Source organism: Pygocentrus nattereri, chromosome 13 (assembly GCF_015220715.1).
Source record: "Pygocentrus nattereri isolate fPygNat1 chromosome 13, fPygNat1.pri, whole genome shotgun sequence".
Classification (NCBI taxonomy): domain Eukaryota; kingdom Metazoa; phylum Chordata; class Actinopteri; order Characiformes; family Serrasalmidae; genus Pygocentrus; species Pygocentrus nattereri.
Genome location: NC_051223.1, coordinates 1,039,785 through 1,063,221, shown reverse-complemented (window position 1 = coordinate 1,063,221; position 23,437 = coordinate 1,039,785). Strand labels below are relative to the sequence as shown.

The window sequence follows — 23,437 nt, the reverse complement described above, 5'->3', positions numbered from 1 at the left end:
GTTATCTCTAAGTCAGGAACAGATGGCTGTGACTGCTTCTGATCATGGAGGCAATAAAAGAATGAGCCAGTGGAAAATCAAAAGTACACAATTGGCACATAATTAAAATGAAGAAAAGCAGACAAAACCATGAACAAAACTCAGGCTTGAGATTAGGGAACCTGCCCTGTGACTGGAAGGTTGCCGGTTCAATCCCCTTGGCTGACGGTCCATGACTGAAGTGCCCCCAACTGCTCCCTGGGCGCCGTGGATAGGGCTGCCCACCACTCCGGGCAAGTGTGCTCACTGCCCCCTAGTGTGTGTGTTCACTACTGTGCATGCATGTGGGTGTTTCACTGCACGGATGGGTTAAATGTAGAGGTCTAATTTCACAGTGTGCAAAACACAGAGACAACTGGTTCTCAATTCAAGTCTACTTGTGATTACTTAACTTCAGCTGTTATACTCGAGAGAACGGGCTACAGGACACCGCACGCTCAGTGTGTCAGGCAGACACACTGGAGACGTGGCATCTTACTGCTAAACCCCGACTCATGTGCCTTGGGATTTACACAGAGGAAGGCGTCATTCAAAATTTCTTTATGACTGTATTTTACCTCATAGATTTCAGCTCAGAAAGTTTGTGAAGTTAGACAGCTGATGCCAAACATGACAAATATTAAAGGATACTGAACGTTTTATTCCATGAAATATGTGCATGTAGAGTGTAAACAAACTTTGTGCTTATCTGTGCTTTTATCCACTAAAATAAAAAAAGTAATAAACATAACGTGTTTAAGCAGTTAATGCCAACTATGGCTTTTAAACCGAGATATCAAGAAAAAGTCAGCTTGATTGGAGGTGTCCACACTAAATCGATGTTATATACATTAATTTGGTGCTTGGAAGGGTCAGTGATTCTGTCTTTTGTACTGTCAACTACACCATCAAACATTATGATCACAAAAGTCATTCGTAGTTACGCATCTATGTTTAATGGGTTTAATCAGTGTTAGCTTGACATTAGCTTAAGATGCATGAGCCAAACTATTGTCCTGGCATTAACTGCCATAAGGGGATCTACACATAAGTGGTTAGACTGCATAAGTCAATTAACAATCAGTTTCAATTGTCGTGAACAATTCTCAACACTCGACTCAACTGTCTACATGTACCAGACTGATGAGAGCAGACTTTGTAAATGTTATGGGGAGATGGCTGAACGTTTTTTCCTGGTTATTCTTGCTATCCAAAGATTTCTCCTCTGCAGGCTGATGATTAGGATTAAGAGACCCTTATTAGTCCCACAAATGGGGAAATTTCACCTCCACATTCAACCCATCTGTGACGTGAAACACCACATACACACTAGTGAGCACACACACACACACACACACACACACACACTAGGGGGCAGTGAGCACACTTGCCCAGAGCAGTGGGCAGCCCAATCCACAGCACCCGGGGAGCAGTTGGGGGTTAGGTGTCTTGCTCAAGGACACCTCTGTCATGTGCTGTCGGCGCTGGGGATCGAACCAGCGACCTTCCGGTCACAAGGCTGGTTCCCTGACCTCCAGCCCACGACTGCCCAACGACAGTGTCGAACAGCCGGACTCTTTGTGACTCTATGAGTGCCATGTTGACTGCTGGTGTTTCAACAACATGGCAACAGTGACTACTGTGATGTCAATTGAATCTATAGCTGTACATTGCACTATCTGGTACCTGGCACCAGGAACCCTCTGGCTTATCACCCAGTGTGTGATGGCCTTTGCCTCTTTGGGCTAGAAAGACAACAAACTTTAGCCAAAATGTAAGATGCAAGCTTCTTGTATTACAGTAATTCAGACACCTCATGGTTCTTAAATATGAGAATATAAGAGGCTAATTTGCATATCACATAATTTGCATATCACACATCCTAATCTGATATTTCAAAACGTCATGATATTTGAATATTTGAAAATTTGCACTAATCCATACTTACTGTCATAGTTTGAGGCCAGTGTGTGATGCCATGCAGTTCACATGAGGCTAATTGGCAGGTTATAACTGGTAGCTGCCCCTACCTACACCTACACTAGCCTCATAGCTCCCATGCAAATGCATCTCTTCACTTCAGAGCCCTGGTGGTGACATCCTGTATCAAGAAATTTCATGCATGACTTAGTATGGCATGGGAACAAGACAATTCATGGCCACGATTTACTAAGGCATGGGAATGAGATCCTAATGCATGGCCACATCCTAGTAAGGAGTGGGAATGAGATCCTTATGCATGACTACAACTTAGTAAGGCATGATCTTGTTCCACACCTTACTAAGTCATGGGCACGAATGAATTATCTCATTCCCAGTCGTTTGCTTGCATTAGGATCTTGTTTCCATGTGTTAATAATATATATTTGAAATGTCACCAGTAGGGCTGCAACAAACAACTGATTTGATAGTCAGGTAATAGATCGATTACTGAAACGAATAATTGATTATTTGTATTATGAATCATCACATTACCAAACAACTTTTATGTAGCTATTAGCTTTTAAATCTATCTTGACTGTTTTATGCATTTGCTAACTAACAATAAAGACAATAAAGATGAATACCATTGAAGAGTTCACTGTATTGATTAACTTTTTGGCTAATGCAAAAAAAAAAAAAACTCAACATATTTTTCGTGTCAAAATTTATAACCATAATGTGCAAAGTAGCAGCAATAAAATAACAAAACGAAGTCAGTTGTATTTTAATCAAGTAAATAAAAAAAATCAATGTTAATTTTAAACAGTGCAGTCTGTGATCTGTTCATTCGTCTGTCTGTCTACACTCTGCTGACACTAAATTCTACCATCACAGGTCTTTAATGAAAAGGAGGCAAGTCAGCATCTCTCCGTGCTCCTGCGGGAGTCTCGCTGCAGAGCAGACGGGCTCTGATAGAGCGGAGGGGAAAGTGGCGAATGTTTGTGGCTATGAACAGTTAAATTTGAACGATTTGTTTTCTTTTCAGCCGTAACCCTTCATCTTCACGAAGAACTACCTCCTTAAACCACTGGAATGGTGATAAAGATCAGAAACCTGTTTGGATCTCCTGTGTTCGCCGAATTTAAACACACCGCCGGCCCCGGCGAGAAGACGACGACGGAGTCTTTAAAACCGTAAGCGTTGTCTGAAAAGTGAAGAGGGTCACTGTGAATACTTGCTCCTCTGTTCCAGCTCCATCAACGATTCCAGAGAGCAGCATTTCGAAATAGAAAATGTTCCAGCTCGTCTCCGAACATGAAGAAGGACGGCTTTTAACACCAACACTAGCTCACTAGTACAACTATGTTTCCTCTTCAGATGCTCCAGCATGGAGCATGTACTCTGTGAAGCTAAGCTCGGCTTTACAAATACATTTTTATAAGTTTTGCAGCCACTCTTTTGGGGATTTTGTTCTTGAGACCCCCCCTGTTGTTAACTGTGCAACGTTCCTAGCGAGCGTGAGAAAGACCCGTAATGATGTCACCGACTAATCGACTACTAAATTAGTTGCCAACTTGCCAAGTCGAATAATCTTTGCACCCATAGTCACCAGCAGTGCTCCGTACTTCACAGGACTATTCCTGTAAACATGATGCTATATAAAAGGCAGTTAAACCGAAGGCAGTTACACACATGCGCACACATTTCGAAAGCTCTGCCCAACTGATTACACTTATTTTTCTTCAGTGACACTGATGGGAACACTGAAGTGCTTTGCAGTCTCGCTCTCTTTTCTACGTGCGATGTAACCCAAAAATGATGACAGTGCATCTAGAATAGGCTGAGATACAGTATCAAAGCAGCTGCATTTGAATGGAGTAGGAAGCATATTTCACTTTTACTTGAAATAAAATAAAATCTTCTTCAGTTAACCTCTATCTTGACCTTGACTGTCAAGTTCAAATAGAGCTTGTGTCTCATATAATCGTAAAAATGGTTTAGGTAAATTTAAGGCATGAACGACTGCGTGTCAAAACCAGTATGTGTGTTTATGCACCCCACGGACTCACGGATGGACCTCTCATGGTTCATTTGCCCCCTCTGGAGCCAATCAGTGGCCCTGCATCTCACACTCTGCTCACTGCAGACATGGCCACACACCCACACCCTTTTGCCTCATGCTTTATCTGGTCATATTTTTTTGCATGTCTGGAAATAATAAGGGAATAGCTTCAAAAGGGCTTCAAAGGTCAGTCAATTTCAAAAGTTCAACATGTAAAACAAACAGCAGCCACAACAGCACAACACTAGGGCCTGAGCAATATGACAATATCGTGTTACTGATTTTAAGTGGTTAAAAGTTCCTGTAACTTATGATAACGGCCAGTGGCCAAGACAAGCAGTTGGTGGTGCCAAACAATTGACTAAATGAAGTTATATCGTCACCCCAGTATTCATCCTCTACTCATTAAGGGACTAACATATAAATAATGAAAGAAAGCAGAAAATGTATTCATTGAAGTGATAATATAAAAGTTTTTACTGAACTGGGAAATCTGCTTTTAGTTACAGTGCACCAGCGAGCTGGAATTCACTACAGGAAACACTAAAACTCGGCTCACTGGTGTCACTCAGTCATTTTAAACTTTTAATATCGAACCACCTTCAGGCAGCCTGTACCTGTTTTATTTAATCTCATTTATTCGTAACTCCTATTTCTTGTTTTAGTTCTTCTCTTAGTTCTTCATTACTTTTTAACTTATTTTTAATTAGTTTTTATTATTTTTTTTGTCTCTTATCTTCTTTTGAGCTTAATCTCATCAATTAAGCCTCAAGTTTTATTTTTATTATTATTTTTATCTTTTTTTTTCACTGTTAGTTTTACATTTTCTTAATTTAAAATGATTAAATATAGATATTATTTTCTTTGTCATGTCAATCCCTGCTTTTGTAAATGCTCGGCTACAATGAAAATGAGGGTTGCCCTCAATGTACTTCCGAGTCAAAATAAAGGTTGATTGATTGATTGATTGATTGATTGAATATCACCTATGCAAACAGCAAAAGCCCGTCCTAACAACAGGTGCAGTAACACAACAATGAGTACTGTGTGTTTATTTGAGCTCAGGCTGCGTCTGACTTCAGTTGGATATTCTCAGCTTGCTGTATAAATGGATAAACCAATTATAGATGGTGTTTACTACTGTGTTTACACTGCTGCTGCTGGAACAAAAGCCCCAAAATGATAACTTACACACGAGTAGGAAAAAAACACGCTTTGCTTTTAATGTAAGTCAATGAAACCAGACTTTTCCAAGTTTTTTGGGCCATTCCTTTGATCCATTCATCACGAATTTAACATACTATGTACAGGGCGATTTTAATTTTTTCTGATTATGTCAAAAACTAAAAAACAGCAGTAAAAATCGGAGGTTTTGTTCCGAAAACAGCGATATATTCTTTATATTACTACACTCTTCCTAAAAGGCTTGTCTTGGTTCAGGGAAAAACTTTTCATTTGTATAGAACCTTTACATTATGTCTTCATTATATCTTCAATGACATCACTCCAAACCCTTCTGGCACATTTTCTTGTCATTTTTTCATACCCAGCAATTAGCACCTAGCAAACTATGTTTAAATAGGCACACACTTGCCTCAAACTATTTCATGTTGTTATGCGGTTTCAAATAGCTGTGTTGTCTTCCCAAAATTTTATAGCTAAAAGAATATTGTACACTATCCCCCCAGCGCCCGACTATTACAGGACGTTTTATTGCAGGACTACAGCAAACAATGCACTAATAACAAACTTTTGGCTGCAGCATTCAAACTCATTACTCAATTGGACAACTGTGGCAACCTAGCGAGAGTCATCTCCTGTTTAATTGACAGCAGCACAGGCTGAACGGCGAATCTGAACACAAAACAACCTCATGGGTAGTAAACCCTGGTAAAAGTTTCCAGATTTAACCTCTCGCATCAAACTAACGTGTCAGACCAGAAAAAGAGAAAAGAACTAGTGAAAAATAAGAGAAACATAACCCCATAAACATGAGCCCATAGAGCCAGAACACAGGCAGCTCCAGCCTAAGTGCTACAATATTGAACTAGGTATTTCGCTACCTATGCAATCTGGGCTTGAGAACATGGCTCACAGGAAACCTGGCATCCAACATTTCTTCTTGTTTACGTCCATAATTGCGTTCGCTGTGAGAACACGCTGGAAACAGCAGAGGCGTCGTGAAGGTGGGGCTGGTGGGTGTGGTTTTTCTAGTGGTGGGTGAGGCTCTACTTTCCTGGATCAGGGAAACACGCCTAGGACAGCAGAGACTTCACATTTCACAATTTCTTTAATAGAATATACAGTGACAAGTAACACTTGTGTTGACTGACAAGGAAAATGTAAGTTAGTTTATGTGGTCTCTTAACCAAAGCTACAAGAATCCAGAGCAAAACCAAAGCAGAAAACTCCGGACACCAAACATATCCAGGCTGTTGAACTACATTTGTGGTAAGGAGAAAATTGTAGGTAAGACACATTCCTGTGAATGAGAGCATTGTTAAGCAGTACAATAGAGGGTAGTGTGCAGTACAGTGTCTAATTACAGTAGATCAGTACAGAGAGCAAGAGCTCTGGCTTATCACTCTGAGTTAATGGAGACAGCGGTCAGCAGAGGATGAAGATCCAGCCTAACGACGGAGCACGAAACAGAGTGGCATGAGGAAATTAGGCCCAGCCCACTCTCTCTCTCTTTCCCGGTTTCTCTCAATCTCTCTCTCTCTCTCTCTCTCTCTCTCTCTCTCTCTCTCTGGTAACTGCAGACCTCAGCAGAAGCTTAGACAGCAAGGGACGGTAGGTAAGTATGTTCATCCTGCACATGCATGTGTGTGTACATGTGGAGAGAGAGCACGAGCGAGTGAGCGAGCAAACGACACAGACAAGATCAATAACTCTCTCGCTCCTCGAACATCACCATCAAGATGAGTTATGGTCAAAGCCCACCAAGACAGCCACCACTGGACCTTCACCGCAGCCTCTAAATCACAGTCTGGTAGAGCTGCGCTCCAGCAGACCACCCGTCTTTATCATTTCATCCTTTTCCCCTTGGCCCTTTGCCCACAGAAGCAGCACGTATGTATGCTTTGTATGTGCCATTCATCTAGCCTTCCTATAACATCTCAATTTCACTGCACAAACACATGTAAGACACTCACGATGCAATACGAGTGCACAGGAACATCAGTGAATTGTGAAGCATCATTCTGAAGACGTTCGATTACGAACATGGCCACAACTAGTATGAGGACACAGGTCTGGGCCTTTCATTGTGCAAACAGTGCACATGTTCTGAGCTGTGGTTTGGCTGTAGTGCCAGTTTTCTGTTCATCACTGCTAAACTACCCAGAGTGACCTTCTGAGATGTACAGGTATGCAACAGACACGACATAGCTATGATATATGATAGAGATTGAGTGTAATCAACATATTTCACTTGCAAAATGCAAACCTCATATATTGTTTCATATTTGGACCACTCATAACGTTGCTAGCTGAATCAGCATGCTTCAGTCTACTGGTAGCTCCTCAGTTTAGGCTACTAGTTCCGTAGTTAATATTTTAGTGATTTAATGAAAAATTAATGTTAGTGCAAAGGTTTCCACTGTTTCCTAACTAGCACGATAAAGTTTACTGTTAACTAACATATTGATGGTATAATATCACGTAACATAATTAAGAAATCAACTGGTAGATTAGGCTGTATTATATATGCTTTTCATTACGTGTTCTTTACGTAATCAATGAAGACAGAACTAAGAGTCAAGCGCAGAAAGAGAGCGAGGGAGAGAATGAAATGTAATATATGTGAAACGGGCTCATCCATTTGGGGAAAATATATCGTTGTGATTTTTCTGACTAATATTGCAACTGAGGTTGCAGTTATTTTCTATATATTAAGATCCAGGCCAGTTTTTTGGCCATAAAGATTACTTGCCTAAGAAAACACGGTAACTGGAGTCAGACCAGTTTATGGAACAGAAATAGCAGGTTACTGAAGAATTGATGGATGGGAAGTGAGCATTTGAAAGGAAAGGCTACATAACAATTACAGATGGTTAAAAAGGGGAGCAATAATTCAGTAAAATGAAAAGGTGCTTGTGTAATAGAAATTTTAGGCTGTTCATTTATTCACTCAATTTTTCCACTATTTTGATCCGAGTTATGGGCTATAAAATTTTTGAACATTCAATGAAGTAATCACTAGGCCTAAACCATGTAACAAAATCCTCTTATTTGGTTGACTATATGGAAAATAACTGCAGTGAACTTGACTGGAACCTGGTTGGGGGTTTCTTTGTTTTGTCTTTCATTATTTTATTTATATAGTAAACAAAAAATGTTTTAATAAAAATAATAACAGCAACAACTTTTTCTGAGCATCACTTTATGATGGTTCCTAATACTAAAGCGAATGCTGAACCTTTGTGAAATAAAGGAACAGTTCATTGTCCAAGGCCGTTTCCCCTGATATCCAATGGCTGAGAGATGACGGTTTTCCTGAGACTTAAAGCTGAGCAGTCTCATCACATCTATGTGCCCTTACTACGGCCATTAGCGAGGGCCACAACAATGCACATATGAGCAGCAAATTTAATGAGAGGAGGGGGTAGTTTACAGCTGTCTGACCAACATGACGGAGAGAAACATTCAGATGTGAGTTGAAATGATTTTGTTTATTAATTTAACTTGTCATTGGGCTGCATTTTTAATGAGGGCGGAAGAGTCTGAATTTGGATACAGGAGAGTGGAATTTTAGCTCATTAAAAAAAAGAAGCCAACCAAAAGACCCTAAACCAACGTTACTTGCCCTATAGGATTGCACAGTGTCCCCAGAATGAAGGTTTTGAGGAGGACCACAGGGCTTCAGGCACCATTTGGGACAGGGCTATAGAAATAATTGTTTACCAACAGCCAGTTCAATTGTTCTGATCCAAAAACTACAGAGTGCCTTCAGTAACAACATACCGCATTATTTCTACATGGATAACATGAATAACTATAGGCTGAACAGGTGGTGATCTGTAAATGTACTCATGGTTGTGATGTCACTCGAAATGGCTGTTTTCGTAGCATATATGGATGGACCAACTTGGTGGTGAATGGGATGTTCTGAATGATGTTTAAACATGAAAACTCTTCGAAAAACAAAAAATAGTTTTCCGTTATACAGCCCCTTCGATATTCATGCAATGACGACTGCTCAGTTGTGGGGAATCCTTGAAGGATAAACAGACATGGCTGAGCACACAGTCTGTGTCTGAACCGTCAAAAGCAAACCAGCTATTATCATCTCCGCTGTCACCTTCCTCTGAGGCCTAATCACTGTTTATCTGAGCGCGTACGGAAACAAAACGCAAACAGGGACAACCTTTCATTTGCGCTAATCGGAGTCCTCTGATTATGTGCCGAGGGCCTGCCGTGCGCTCAGCTTTTCACTGCACTCATCCCTTTCACCCACATCCCAGCGCATGCATGTGGTGCAGCGTAGGCATGGGAAGCCCCCGCACATCAACCACTGTGCTTTTATAATCCCCCACTTCTCTCTATACCTCTCAATCTCATGCATTACAGAGTTAAATGTCCTCCAAAGACACCATTCAACTGGCCTCAGCTGCAGTTAATCTGGCTCTGTTGATTTGACTGTGCTGCTTTTTATTCCCACAAGAGCAGCGTTCCAGAAGCTAGGCTGCGGCAAGGAATGATGGTTCCACATCCGCACTGCCCTATGAAGGCTCCTTGTTTGTATTGCATCACGCAAAACAGAATACGAATGCCGCTACGTTCGACTGGGGACAATTCCCAACACTTGAAGAGCCATGAATGTAAACAATCGAATAACAAAGTATTTTATTTGTTTGGTCCGGCTCCAGCACCCCCCCCCCCGCGCGACCCTGACGGAGAAGCGGCTTGGAAAATGGATGGATGGAATGGTCCGGGGTGTCCAATCTTGGGCCGGTGTGGCTGCAGGTTTTCACCCCAAACAAGCTGAAGTACAGCTTGTTTAATCAGTCGGTCTTAGTCTTCAAACATTTCATTAGGTGACCTCCTGCTTTGTTGGAGGGAAAACCTGCAGTCACACCGGCCCTCTGTGGATAGGATTGGACACCCCTGGTTTAGTCCATAGAAGGAAGCAAAGAAAGACGACTGCAGCCGGCAACCTGTCAGGTAAACAAGCATATTTTCAGAACAATGCCTCAAGTCAGTTTGCAAAATTTGTTGGAGGAAATACTGTTGATGTGAAGGAAAACATTTAAAAATAAACAGTATTGTAAACTAATCTTTTCAACTCACTGAAAGCTTGTGTACTTTATAGCTTGTATTCAACTGACGTCTTCTGAAAGCAACACTATGTAGAATTTGGGGATCTAGAGACAGGAAGAACAGAAGAACATATTGTGTTTCGGATGTGGCCCACAGATGCAGACACGAAGCAAAACCACATGAAGCTGTCCAGCATCTGGCCTTTTCTAACATTTGCCTGATATTAAACCAGCACTTGTGTACGAAAGTCAGAATTGGCTCAAAACTGTCTGCTATCTGGTGATGTGGAGTAGCAAGGAATGCTCCAGCTCCGCCTTGTTCTCATATGGCATTCCTTTAATCCATAATTGATAAAGTTTTAATAGACGAAAATCTCCTAATTTGTGTATAACCTCACATTGTGAACGTTTGCTATGGTCTGCCACAAGGACATTTACATTTGGCAGATGCTTTGATTAAGAGCGATGTTTAATGATGTTACAGAGGTTGGTGGATGTCGTGTTAGTTGGCCTGAGTCTTACTCAAACATCTGTATTGGTATAGCAGGCGTTCTTGCTCTCGTTTACAGGGTGTTACCCACTATTCAATACCAATGGCTACTTAATAAACAGCTCCATAGTTTGTTTACATTTAAAATATGAACTGCATATTTGTTAGATTTGGTAAAAATGTAATCCAGTGAAAAATAAATTCATTTCCAACCACATTCCATGGGCATGGTGAGGAAGTCACGAGTGCCAAATTGCTGAATGACCACTTGTCTTAAAATGTCCTGACGGGCTCAGCAGAAGGGGGCACTGTGGGCGAGGGCTGTACATAGATGGTATACAGGTTTTTTTTATTTGGGGGGGGGTCAGTAGAGAGTAAGGGGTCTCAAAAACTGAAAAGACATGGGAACACGTCCTCTAACGTCCTCTAAATCAATGATGGTTTCCTTTCAGATGTGTAAAATGGAGTTTACGTGTCATGACTACAAATGTTACATATGAACATCTAAACGAAGCGGAGCAAAGCTGAGCACAGTGAGCAACTGCTAAAGCTGTAGTAAAACGAATAAAACGTTTTAAAATAATGTGAAACTCTCTGATTTTCTGTTTCAGCTTTTTTAGTGTCACAAATAAACATTGTTGGAAAGGAGGCTGCAAAGTTCAAAAATCAATTATATAAAAATAATCATTAATTATATAAAACAACAGCTCAAGCCCAGTCAAATGGGAACGATGAGCACACCTAACTCCTATTCAGTCCTCATCAGAAAAACAGCAGTACGGTAATGGAGTATCAATAAAAGCTCCCATCCTGGCCTGGATAAAAGAGATTCCAGGCTGCTGAGAATAAGATTTATGGTTTTCATTTGGGAATGACGCAGACTGGCAGGTCCCAAAGGGGGGAGAGAAAGAGAGAGAGAGAGAGAGAGAGAGAGAGAGAGAGAGAGAGAGAGAGAGAGAGAGAGAGAGAGAGAGAGAGAGTGAGAGAGAGAGAGACAGAGAGAGAGAGAGAGAGAGACAGAGAGAGAGAGAGAGAGAGAGAGAGAGAGAGAGTGAGAGAGAGAGAGACAGAGAGAGAGAGAGAGGGAGAGAGAGAGAGAGAGAGAGAGACAGAGAGAGAGAGAGAGAGACAGAGAGAGAGGCCTCGGGGACTGTGCTGTTCTCTTCGTGCACAATGGAGGTGCAGAAATGAAGCGGGTCTCGATAAGTGACAGAGGATTAATGTACTGGCTTGGTCTGTTTGCTCAAGGGACAGCGGGGTGCTGCTGGTAGTAACCGTGTGTGTGTGTGTGTGTGTGTGTGTGTGATTGTGTGTGTCAAAAATGTTCTGATTGTGTAGGACAGCCAGAGACAACACACTGTTCTGACGGTGACAAGATGTAGAATATATACTGGACATATTAATGTTAGATTCTAGGTATTTATATATGATACATATTTAAGATATTATTAGATATAAATACTTACATAATACATATTGGAGATATTGGTATGACCCCACATCCTGATTTGCATAGAAACAAATATGTGTGTGTGTGTGTGTGTGTGTGTGTGTGTGTGTGTGTGTGTGTGTGTGTGGCTTAGAGCTTGAAACCCCCCACGCTCATCACACCCACCAGTCCTTACAATCCAGAGAAGCGTGGAAGGGAACAATGCTACATTTATCTCACACATAAGGAGGATAAGGGAGTGATGGAGGGAGGGGTAGAGGAGCAGAAGGAGGGGGCAGAGAGAGAGAGAAGAAGGGTAGGGAGGGGGGTAAAGAGAGAGCAAGAGGGAAGGGAGGGGTGGAGAAAAAGAAATGCAGATGAAGCACAGAAAATTAATTAACAACAGGGGTCCAATTTTTCCAACTGGTGGCACCATCAACCCACCCATCTCTCTCTCTCTCTCTCTCTCTCTCTCTCTCTCTCTCCCCCTTTTCCACTCTCTCCTCTTTATCTTTTCTCTTTTTATCTTTCTCACTCTCTTCCCTGTCATTCTCTCTATCTACACTGTTTCTCTCTCTCTCGCTCCATCCTTGCCTCTTTCTTTTCCCTCTATTTCTTTTCTTTGTCTCTTTCTTTCACCGTGTCCCTTTCTCTCCTTTCCTCTCTATCTTTTATTCCCTCCCCATTTTGTTGTCTCTTCTTCTCACACTCTGTCTTTCTCTCACTCTTTCCTTGTCTTCCCTCTTTTTAATCTCTTTATCTCTCCCCCCTTTTCTTTTTTCTCACTTTTTCACTCTTTCTCCATCTTTTTTGCCCTCTTTCTTCTTTCTCTTCTCAATCTCCTCTCTGCCCTACTCTTTCGCTTTCTCTCTATTTCTTACTCTCCTCTTTCTCTTGCTCTCATTCCCTTTTCTTGTCTTGTTTCTTTTACTTTGTCTTTTTCTCCCTTTCCTCTCTTACTCTATCGCTTTCTTTCTCTCCATTCTGTTTTTTTCTTTTCTGCTTTCTCTCCCTCCTTTCGCTGTCTGTTTCTTTTGTTCTCCCTCCCACTCTCTCCCCCTTTCTTATCCTTTCTCTCACTTCAGTTCAGTTCAGTTCACTTCAAAGATGCTTCACTGGCATGAATGTGATAAGATGATTACATCATCACCAAAGCAGTTAATAACAAATACATAAGCATAAATTAAAAAGATAATATATAGATATTAGAATATACAGATAATAGAGCACTACAAATTAAGTTATTTAGAGAATTATTCGTTTATAAGTTTAAAAAAATAAGAGTCCATAGAATTCCCAAGTATGTAATAATAACTGATAATTATTTTTAATAATTAATAATAATTAATTAATCCGTCTCACAGGTTGTCCCTCTGTGCTGCTTGTATGATGAGCCCACTTCTCTCTCTCTCTCTCTCTCTCTCTCTCTCTCTTGCTCTCTCTCTCTCTCCCTCTCAATTCAATTCCATCTCAATTCAATTGTTAATAATAATAATAATAATAATAATAATAAAACTGTCTGTCCTTTCTCTTCTCTTCTCTTTCTGTCCCCCCCTCTCTCCCTCTCTCTCTTTCTCTCTCTCTCTCTTCTCTCTCTCCCTTCTCTCTCTCTCTCTCCCTTCTCTCTCTCGCTCTCTCTTTCTCTCTCTCTCTCTCTCTCTCTCTCTCTCTCCCTTCTCTCTCTCCCTTCTCTCTCTCTCTCTCTCACTTCTCTCTCTCCCTTCTCTCTCTCTCTCTCTCTCTCTCTCTCTCTCTTTCTCTCTCTCTCTCTCCCTTCTCTCTCTCTCTCTCCCTTCTCTCTCTCGCTCTCTCTTTCTCTCTCTCTCTCTCTCTCTCTCTCCCTTCTCTCTCTCCCTTCTCTCTCTCTCTCTCTCACTTCTCTCTCTCCCTAATATATCTCTCTCTCTCTCTCTCTCTTTCTCTCTCTCTCTCTCTCCATTCTCTCTCTCTCTCTCTCTCTCCCTTCTCTCTCTCGCTCTCTCTTTCTCTCTCTCTCTCTCTCTCTCCCTTCTCTCTCTCCCTTCTCTCTCTCTCTCTCTCTCTCTCTCTCTCCCTTCTCTCTCTCTCTCTCTCCCTTCTCTCTCTCTCTCTCTCTCTCTCTTCTCTCTCTCTTTATTTTCTGTCTCTCTCTGTGATTCTGTTTGACTTCTGGAGGAAATGAATAATCACCTTGCACTCTCCTCAGTGCCAAAGCCATGAAGTGGAGCACCTCTACAGGCTGTAACAATAAACCTCCACAACAAAATGTCAAATCTATCACCAATTACACTTACATCCAAATATAATGATCAGTTTCAGGAAACAGCACCTGGCAACAAACACAGAGTGTGATGTATGTACAGAGGAGAACCGGAGCAGCGCCTTGAGAAGCAGCAAATGAAAGAAAAATACGCTATTATGTACCTCCTGCCCTCCGAGAACCAGGCAAACAAGCCCCAGTTCCAGGGTAATAGCTGAAAAATGAGCAATATAAATAACACAAGTGAAAAACTAAAAAAAAAAACAAACTGTAAAATGCATACACACACACACACACACACACACACGAGCCGTACACACAATCGAGCAGACAGCTTCGAGCCTGTTTGTTTTTGTTTGGCTAAGACAGCGAACGGAGCGCTGCCAAGAGCCAGGAATAGCAGACTGGAGTATAGATTTCTTCCTCTCGTGTGGGACAGACGATACACTCGCACACACACACACACGCGCCCAGACTCTGACAGCAACAGCTGGATCCTGAGTCCAGCTGCAGGCCTGAAGCCATAAGGTGAGCGCGTCTCTCTGGGTCCAAGCACAGGAGTTGAACTCACTTTCAAATGAATATCCAGAAAAAACATTCCACACAGTCGTACGCTAAAATTTAAGGTCAAATATCTTGTGTTGTTGATTTTCTAAGTGACAATAAGTCAACATGTCCTCAACAGAGAACGTGAACTTTACATTTTCTGCATATTTTATTTCTATTAACTTGCAGAGTTTAATATATTGGGAAAAAAAACACAAAATATAAAATGTGCCATAATTTTGCAAAGGCTACATTTGATATTTTCTTGTATATGTTAAATTCAACAAATAAACAGCAAATGAGCATTAAAGTGTGTCTCTGTAGAGGTTGTGTTGTGACTTATTTTCAACTAGAAAATCAACAGAGCATGTGTCTTGACCAGGGGCGCCCAAACTTGTGCAAACAGCCTTATGTTGAAATTAAAGGCCGAAAATTCTGTGGCCGATTGTAAGGTGCTAAAAATTCAGGTAACGTAAGAATATATGTAATATATAATTTTGTTTTTGTGCTTTTTTTTTCTTAACTCAGCACTTCTAGTTAAACAGTTATTGCACTTATTACTTATTTTGAATAACAAAGCTTATTCTGTATTTATTGTGCAAATAAATGTTTTTTGCACTTATTTTGTGTCTACATATCGTCTGTCTTCCAGCCAGTACAACTAGTAATAAGCATCCATGACTATACTGTGTCCCACATACATGTTAATTGATAATAACGTTGAATTGAATGAACTGAATTGAATCCTTTACTGGCAGATATGACTCTCACAGTTATTGCATTACAAGAGTACCATCATTTTGCACAGCTGTTAGATGTCAGTTTCAACAGAACTAGAAAGTGGCCTTTTTGACCACTTTAGACAACAATTATTAATATGACAGTTAATCGTCAGCTACAATTTTATGATTGTGAAGCCGTACTGTCAGTTCTCAACTGAAATCCAGTGTTATATAATGAAACGCTGTACTGGTTACCTCTCATTTTTCATTAGTTCTCTTCATAGACATAGTGTTGTTGTTATTCTCAGGCTAATAGACAGATTACATGTTCTTGTTATACCAACCATGACTGTGTTTTGTGTTCAAATGTACCATTTCACTCTGTACTGCTGTGAAATATTAATACGGGAAGTGACACAACCATCAAAATCAGGCATCTTTTATTACTTTTCTATATCATTCAAGCACAGCAGCTGCCCTTTACAATGTGTGAACATTTCATGATGAATGCATCAACGGCAACATTAGTTGGAATCAAATTTTGTTAACTTAAGTTACATTAAAGGTGCAGTGTGTAAGATTTAGTGGCATCTAGTGGTGAGCTTGCAGATTGCAACCAACTACTCTTCCCTCACCCCGATTTTTCCCTATTTTTTGGAAGTGGACTTAAGATTTAAAGGGCTCATTCTTAGCCAATTACAACACATTGATTCATAGTTACAGGTGACTGTACACTAACAAACACGTTCCATTTCTGCTCATAAATCCCCTTAAATCTAGCACTCTGCACATTTCATTTTGTTAGGACAGCGTCAATATTCCTTTTCATGAATGGTAGATCGTTTCAGTGCTGTAGCCAAGACTACTATGAAATATATATAAAATTATATGATATTATTCCATAATTCACATACTGCACCGCTCCACATCCAATGAAACTGGTCTAATTATGCTCTATTTGTAATAAATCACGCACTTAGTCTGAGTTTTTTGGACAGGGCCTGCCGATGGGCCCAACGTTTTTTCACACCTCTATAATCAAAGAATAGCTCAGTCAGTTTGCACTGAAGGCCACCCTGTCTCTGTCCTTCAGGCCTTCAACTTATATATTAACTTAACTAGATCAAGCTACATTGTGGCTCACAGGTTCCTGCAGGTTCTCTGGGTACTTTCTAGCACTTTGCCTCCCACTGTGTGCACATTTTTAACTCTCTGGACAGGAGCACTGGCTAATTGTACGTATAAAATGTATTAGTTTTACCTTCACCTTCACAACAAGATTCAGCTCCTTGCCTCTAGCTAGAAAGCGCATGTAGCTATCGCCACACATGATCAAATTTTGTCTGTACTTTAAGCCTGAAAATGTAACCGTGAACTCATCACAGGAACAATGAAATCTAATGAGAATCTAATGAGTTTAAAATTGAACTATTAATTATTAGTGCTCCAACTGAAAAGAAGTGCCAAGACCTATTCTTGCCTCTAGCCAACTTTCTCACCAAGCTATCAAGAAAAAAGATCTGATTTTGTGTGGAACCTGACAATCTGACCGTGAAGAAATTACAGCGTACTGAAATCTAAAGAGACCTCGGGTCTACACTTAATGCAATGGAAATCTGTGACTGTTGTAAGCAGAGAATTTTTTGTGCACCTCCAGCGGATTGCTCAAAAGGAATTTTTAAGATGTAAACAAAGTGATTCCAAGCAGCTTGATGTGAAATATGCCATCCTAGAGAAACTTAGCAGAATCAGTATTGTTTTTATTTTATTTACTTTTTTAATCCCACAAACGGGGAAATTCCACCTCCGCATTTAACCCATCTGTGAAGTGAAACACCACATACACACTAGTGAGCACACACACACTAGGGGGCAGTGAGCACACTTGACCGGAGCGGTGGGCAGCCCAATCCGCAGCGCCCGGGGAGCAGTTGGGGGTTAGGTGTCTTGCTCAAGGACACCTCAGTCATGGACTGTCGGCACTGGGTATCGAACCGGCAACCTTCCGGTCACAAGGCCAGTAGTTCCCTAACCTCCAGCCCACAACTGCCCCAAAAGTGGGCAGTCACAGTGGTGGTAAATGGAACCAAATATCAAGAGCATTTAGTTCTTCTAAAAGCTACCATACAGGAAACTATCATATGGCATGGTTATGGATACACTGTGTGACACCTGAAGCATTGTTTACAACAGGTTTGAGGGCTCTAGAACCCATGCAGTGTTTTATGCCAAAATAATTTCCAAAGAAAACTTTTTTCTTTTTCTTTTGAATTTACAATTATTTTACCATTATCGCCATTACAAAAAAGAACTGGTCATTTTGGATAGCAAATTTAATGCCTGTACTTGTGTTGTAGACATCATGACTTCTGGTTCCTATCACCACCACAGTAAGAAAACTGAGTCAGTAATTCTCTCTACAATTAACCCCTTCACACCAAACTACTCTGAATGACTTTGTTTACATCACAACGACTGAATTATTCAGAATTTCCGGAAAAAAAACCCCAGCTGTGGACCCCAGGTCCACACATCTTCCTATCAATCAATATGCAGGCATCAGCTCTCCTTGGCCATGGCTAAACTGGGAGCCTTCTCCATCACTCCCATATAATGACCCAGAGGGCTGATGTGGGATTGGGCATTGTGTTACACCCATAGCAAGCATTCTAAAACTGAAAGAAGGGGAGGTTTAATATATTTGATCTGTCTGTGATCGTGTGATAGAAGGAAGGGCGTTGGAGCAAGCCTTCTGACCTTGACGCTGGGGCTGCAACACCTGTTCACTGGAACCTGATGCAGCAGTTTTGTCTTTTAGGTCAAGACATTCTAGAGCATGCACAGACACGCACACAAGCAGATCTATAAGACACTAAGGTCACTCTGGCTTAACATGAATGGCATGCAGTCAGACGCTGATCACTGAGGGCTTCTGACTGCTGGACACAATGTCCTCGATCAGGCTGGACCCAGCCCCAGTAGGCTACTCCACACCAAATCTATTCAAATGAACCTCAACACGAACCTTCATCAACAGCTTATTTTGAGACAGCTACGTCATTTTAACCACTTCCAGATCGTGGATCAGCATGCATAGGGTAACCACTAACACTCTAATTGTTCTATATATACAGTATAATAGTCCATCTATGCCAATCAAATAACAGACTGCAAGGACTGCACAGACATTGCTGGATGGTTACTAAGACTGAGAAGGGGTACGTGCTCTCAGTCTGAACTGGGTGCATGAATAAATAAAAACCTTCTGCACAAGCCACAGAAAGGAACCCATAAAGGATCCAGCATCTTCCATATTCTCACACTAGCATAAGACACATGAAAAATACTGAATTTAACCCAAAGAACTGGTTTCCTGAGCCGTTTGCAGTGCCACAAGAGTACATAAACATATATTATAATTACAAGGAGATGGAGGGTGGGAATGGGACTAAAATATTTTTATCATCCCCAGGTGGACATACTGCTGCTTCTAGGGTTTAAGGAGGACAACACCAAGCTTTTTTGTCTTGTGAGATGGATGGACGGACAGGCAGAAGAGACGGAATAGGGTAAATAAAGGGGCACAAGGGAAAAGGAGGAGGAGGAGGTGGAGGAGGAGAGGGGACATCACTGGGGGGGGGGGGGGGGGGGGCGGCAAAGTCTTTCAATAAGCCCCAGGGAGATTGCCTGTCTCCCTTGAGGAAGCCAAAGCATTCTAAGCCCCTCATGCTGATTACCTTGGCCACTCAGGATGATGTGTCTTGGTACACAACATATACATATACATCCAGAAAAAGCATCCCTGCTGAAGCACAGATCAAATAATAGCAGCAATCATGATAAATAACTCCGGTAATAACTGTGGACAATCAAAGTACGCAAAGAGCATAAAACCTCTGAAGGACATTCTTCTGTGAAATCAAGCGACCACGTCTTTCTTTCTTACACAATCAAGACAAATTTGGGAAATCTGGTCAATAACAATGCTAACCTATTCAAAAATCTACCAGACGTAGATTTAACACACATAAGCTTCTCTAATGTGCATTCCTGGTGTGTTCTTTTCTTTGTGAGGCACATGCTGCTCCTATAAATAAGCCTGTCCTGCCTGAGTAGGCTGCAGCATCCTTCACTGCAGTCTCTCAGGCAGCTTCAGGAACAGGTGACACTGGCTCAGGAAATAAAGCCCATCACCTTCACACAAAAGCCTGGTACTTTAGCTTTTCACAGCTCACTTAATGTGTTGCGTGAGCGAGCCGGCATCCAAGACAACCCAGTAGAATGCGCGTCCCCAGAGGGTACCTTTTTCTTCGTTTCCCGGGACCTCTTCCTGGTTCTCCTCTTCTTCTCCTTCTCCTCCTCGGCAGCCGTGAGCTCCAAATCCGCCTTCTTCTTTAGCTGGGACGCAGCGTGCGCCATGGCTCAAAGACTGGGGGTATCCTTTATTATCTTTAAAAATAAAAAAGTGAGGCGACTTCCAAAAATGTGAATATAAAACCTTGCAAAGTGAAGACGATACCAGTCCCTCTTTAGACAAAACGTGGTGATGGAGGGATGGAGGTCTCAGTCACAATATAAGAAGAATCCTCTATGGTATCCACTGCTGGGGAAGTGATGCTCAAGGCTATATGTGTGCGTTTGTTTCTACGGAGACGGCAGTTTCCTCTTGGTCGATTTCTTCCTGTTCCTCCTGGCCCTACCTGATCCCATCGCCACGGTGGGCAGAGAGCGAATAATGGAATGAGGCTGAGAGAGAGAAAGAGAGAAAGAGAAAGAGAGAGCCAGGGAGGGAATGAGGGAGGGAAGCAGCTGGGACAGCGAGAGGCAGTCTTCTGCTTGTATCCTTCACCACCAGCTGGAGGTGCCCAAGTGTGGGGAGGGGACGGCGGGGGTGGGGGGGGGGGGGGCAGATTAACACGCAGACCAACGGGTGGGGGGATGAACGCTGGCTGGTGGTAATAAAGCAGCCGTGTCATACATGAGCCCTCACGGCAGGATGATCCAGAGTAAATTGCTTTATGTGGAAACAATCATGATGTCCTAGTCTAGCTTTCACATACAGTGGAAATCCGGGAGAACAGGGAGTCAGAATACTTCTTTGTACATTGAATGTACATAAAATAGACATTTATCATTGGCTCTGGTGCATATCATAGGTTATATATACCACACACAACAGAGCATATTGGAACATTAAAGTGAATTAAGTATGCTGTAAAATTACTGGATAATAATTGAAATGATGATTAATCACTACATTGTCATTCATCCATGCACCGGAAAGAGCATGAGAACACAAGAACGACAACAAAAGCCTCACTCTCTGACCGTTTATCAGTTCATCAGGAGAGCAAAGAAAAAGGGGGAGATGCGTAGATTTACAGCCTCACAATAATGCCGTATTGACGATCTCCCATATAAACGGCAGCTATTGTTTGCTTGCATTATGTCGTCTGCGCTCTCATGTTCACACTCGGCTCCACGCGGCACCTGAGCCCATGATGGAGCTCTGCAGTCGCTGAATATTAATGAAGCCAAGAACAGGCGGGCTGAGAGGATGCATGCTGTCCTCTGATTGGCTGGAGGAGGGAGAGCTGCGCTGCCATTGGCTGCCTGGGAACAGAGCACACCACACCAACCATAACACACACAGTGACTGATGGCTCTACGCACAGTCGAAATGAAGCAGCCTAGTGCCAATCCACTTTTCACTCTCTGTCCAAGACCGCCTGGCATGTTAGAAGCTCTAGGTTGAACGCCATCTTCCCTTTACGATGAGAGTCACGACACATCCTTAGGAAAAGCTTAGGAACAGTCCAGACACAAAAATCTCAAACCTCACAAGCTTTAGGGCTTACTGTGCACAAGAGAGCAAATGAGAAGCTAGGCCTGTATTTAACAAAGGGAAAGCGAGCTGTTCAAACCTAAGGCTCACAAAAATAATGAAGGGGCCTCAGTGTCTTCATTATTGCATGAATTCCACTGATATTTGTTTATGTATAAAAATACAAAAGTACACTGTTATGATGTAAACAAAGTAACTCAGAGCTGTATGAAGTGAAATCTGCCAGGCAGAGCTGTGCACAGTGGTGGTGATATAACCCAGACGTCTGACGGGTTTAAAGCATCTAAAGGCTACATCACAGGACGTTCACTCACAAAATGGTAACAACTACTATACTTAATGACTGAGAGAGTTTCATAATAGTGGTAAGATAAGATTTGGCATATACAGTTGTTTTGTCTGTCTGTTTTTTGTAAACATATGAAGGGTGGAGATGTACATGCAAGGTGTTGTAAGGCAAAATAGCACCTAAAGAAACCTTGTGCTTTCAAACATCGCACTACTTCACCATTACCAACATACATATAAAAACTCAGAAGGCAGGTCTAGGTTCATTGACCATTTTGAGTAGCAAATAAAATGTCTATTTTTGTGTTGTAGACATTGCAACCCAAGGCTCATATCATCACAGTTATATAGACAAAAATTGAGCTGGTAAGTTTCCCTACAATACATTAATTTCACATAAACAACTCTGAATAACTTTGATGGAATTATGCATTACACTGTGAAATTAGACCTCTGCATTTAACCCATCCATGCAGTGAAACACCCACATATATGCACACTAGTGAACACACACACTAGGGGGCAGTGAGCACACTTGCCCGGAGCAGTGGGCAGCCCTATCCACGGCGCCCGGGGAGCAGTTGGGGGTTAGGTGTCTTGCTCAAGGGCACTTAGGTCATGGACTGTCAGCCAAGGGGATCGAACCCGCAACCTTCCAGTCACAGGGCTGGTTCCCTAACGTCCAGCCCACGACTGCCACATGTCCTCATGTGGCTAATAATTAATGAAAACTCCCAGGTAGCAGATGCATTTAAAGCCATGCTAGCTGGTCCTGACTCGCTTTCATTCATTGTTGGCCATGTTTCTATAATGGGGAGATTATGTTTAACAGCACAACAGCAGTGTCCAGTGAAAGGTCAGAGACATTAGCACTTCTAAAACCAGGCCAGCATAGCATGGCTATGTACTTAAAGGCCAAACGTGACCAACACATCCATCGCACCATGCATGGTGTGACTGGGAGGGATGCTGTTAAACTACATTCTCAGATTCATTTAGGGGCACACTCCTTAGACACTCCTTACACTCCTTAGTCCACAGTCCTTAAACAATATGTATGCATGTAAACACGTCTACTACATAAAGAATCACTCATTAAAAACTAAACTGAGCCCAACCCAAGCCAAACGCTATATGTGGGAAAACTGGCAGAGACCTAGGCCAAATAATGATAGTTTGTCAGGCTCACTTGGGCTCAGATTAGGTAGCACCACTGATGCCGCAACTGTGATACCATATGCATCACTTAAACATAACTCATTTAAAGCTTAGAAGAAGGGCTGGGCGATAAAAAGATAATGATAAGTATTGTTGTCATGATTGGCCCCTCCCAGTCCTGTCTGTGTGTTCGTGTTGTGTTTTGGTTTAGCCCACGTGTTCTTTGTTTTGGTTTTGTAGTCCAGCCCCCTTGTTTCATGACTCCACCCCTGATTTTTTCCACCTGTCCCTCATCATCCCTGTTGTATTTAAGCCCTGTGTTTGCCCCTTGTGTTTGCTGGTCTTTGTTGGTTGGTTTGTTGGAGTTTGATGTACTGGTCTATGTACTGTTGTTTGTTCTGCTTGTTCTGTTTGATTCTGGTTTCTGTCATGTCTGCCCCCCGATCACTCCGTGTTG

General features: G+C 41.9%; 1 protein-coding gene across 2 annotated transcripts in view; it reads right to left on the bottom strand.

Moving 5' to 3' along the window:
* The window catches only part of ank3b (ankyrin 3b), a 148,297-nt gene extending 127,772 nt beyond the window's left edge, over positions 1-20,525 (bottom strand). The window contains exon 1 of one of the 2 annotated variants that reach the window (XM_037544457.1): positions 19,992-20,525. In XM_037544457.1, coding sequence (XP_037400354.1) covers positions 19,992-20,108 — 117 coding nt within the window. In that variant the 5' untranslated portion in view covers positions 20,109-20,525. The remainder of the gene's footprint in view (positions 1-19,991) is intronic. The other variant, XM_037544458.1, reaches the window with a different exon arrangement.
* Positions 20,526-23,437: the final 2,912 nt, after the last annotated feature.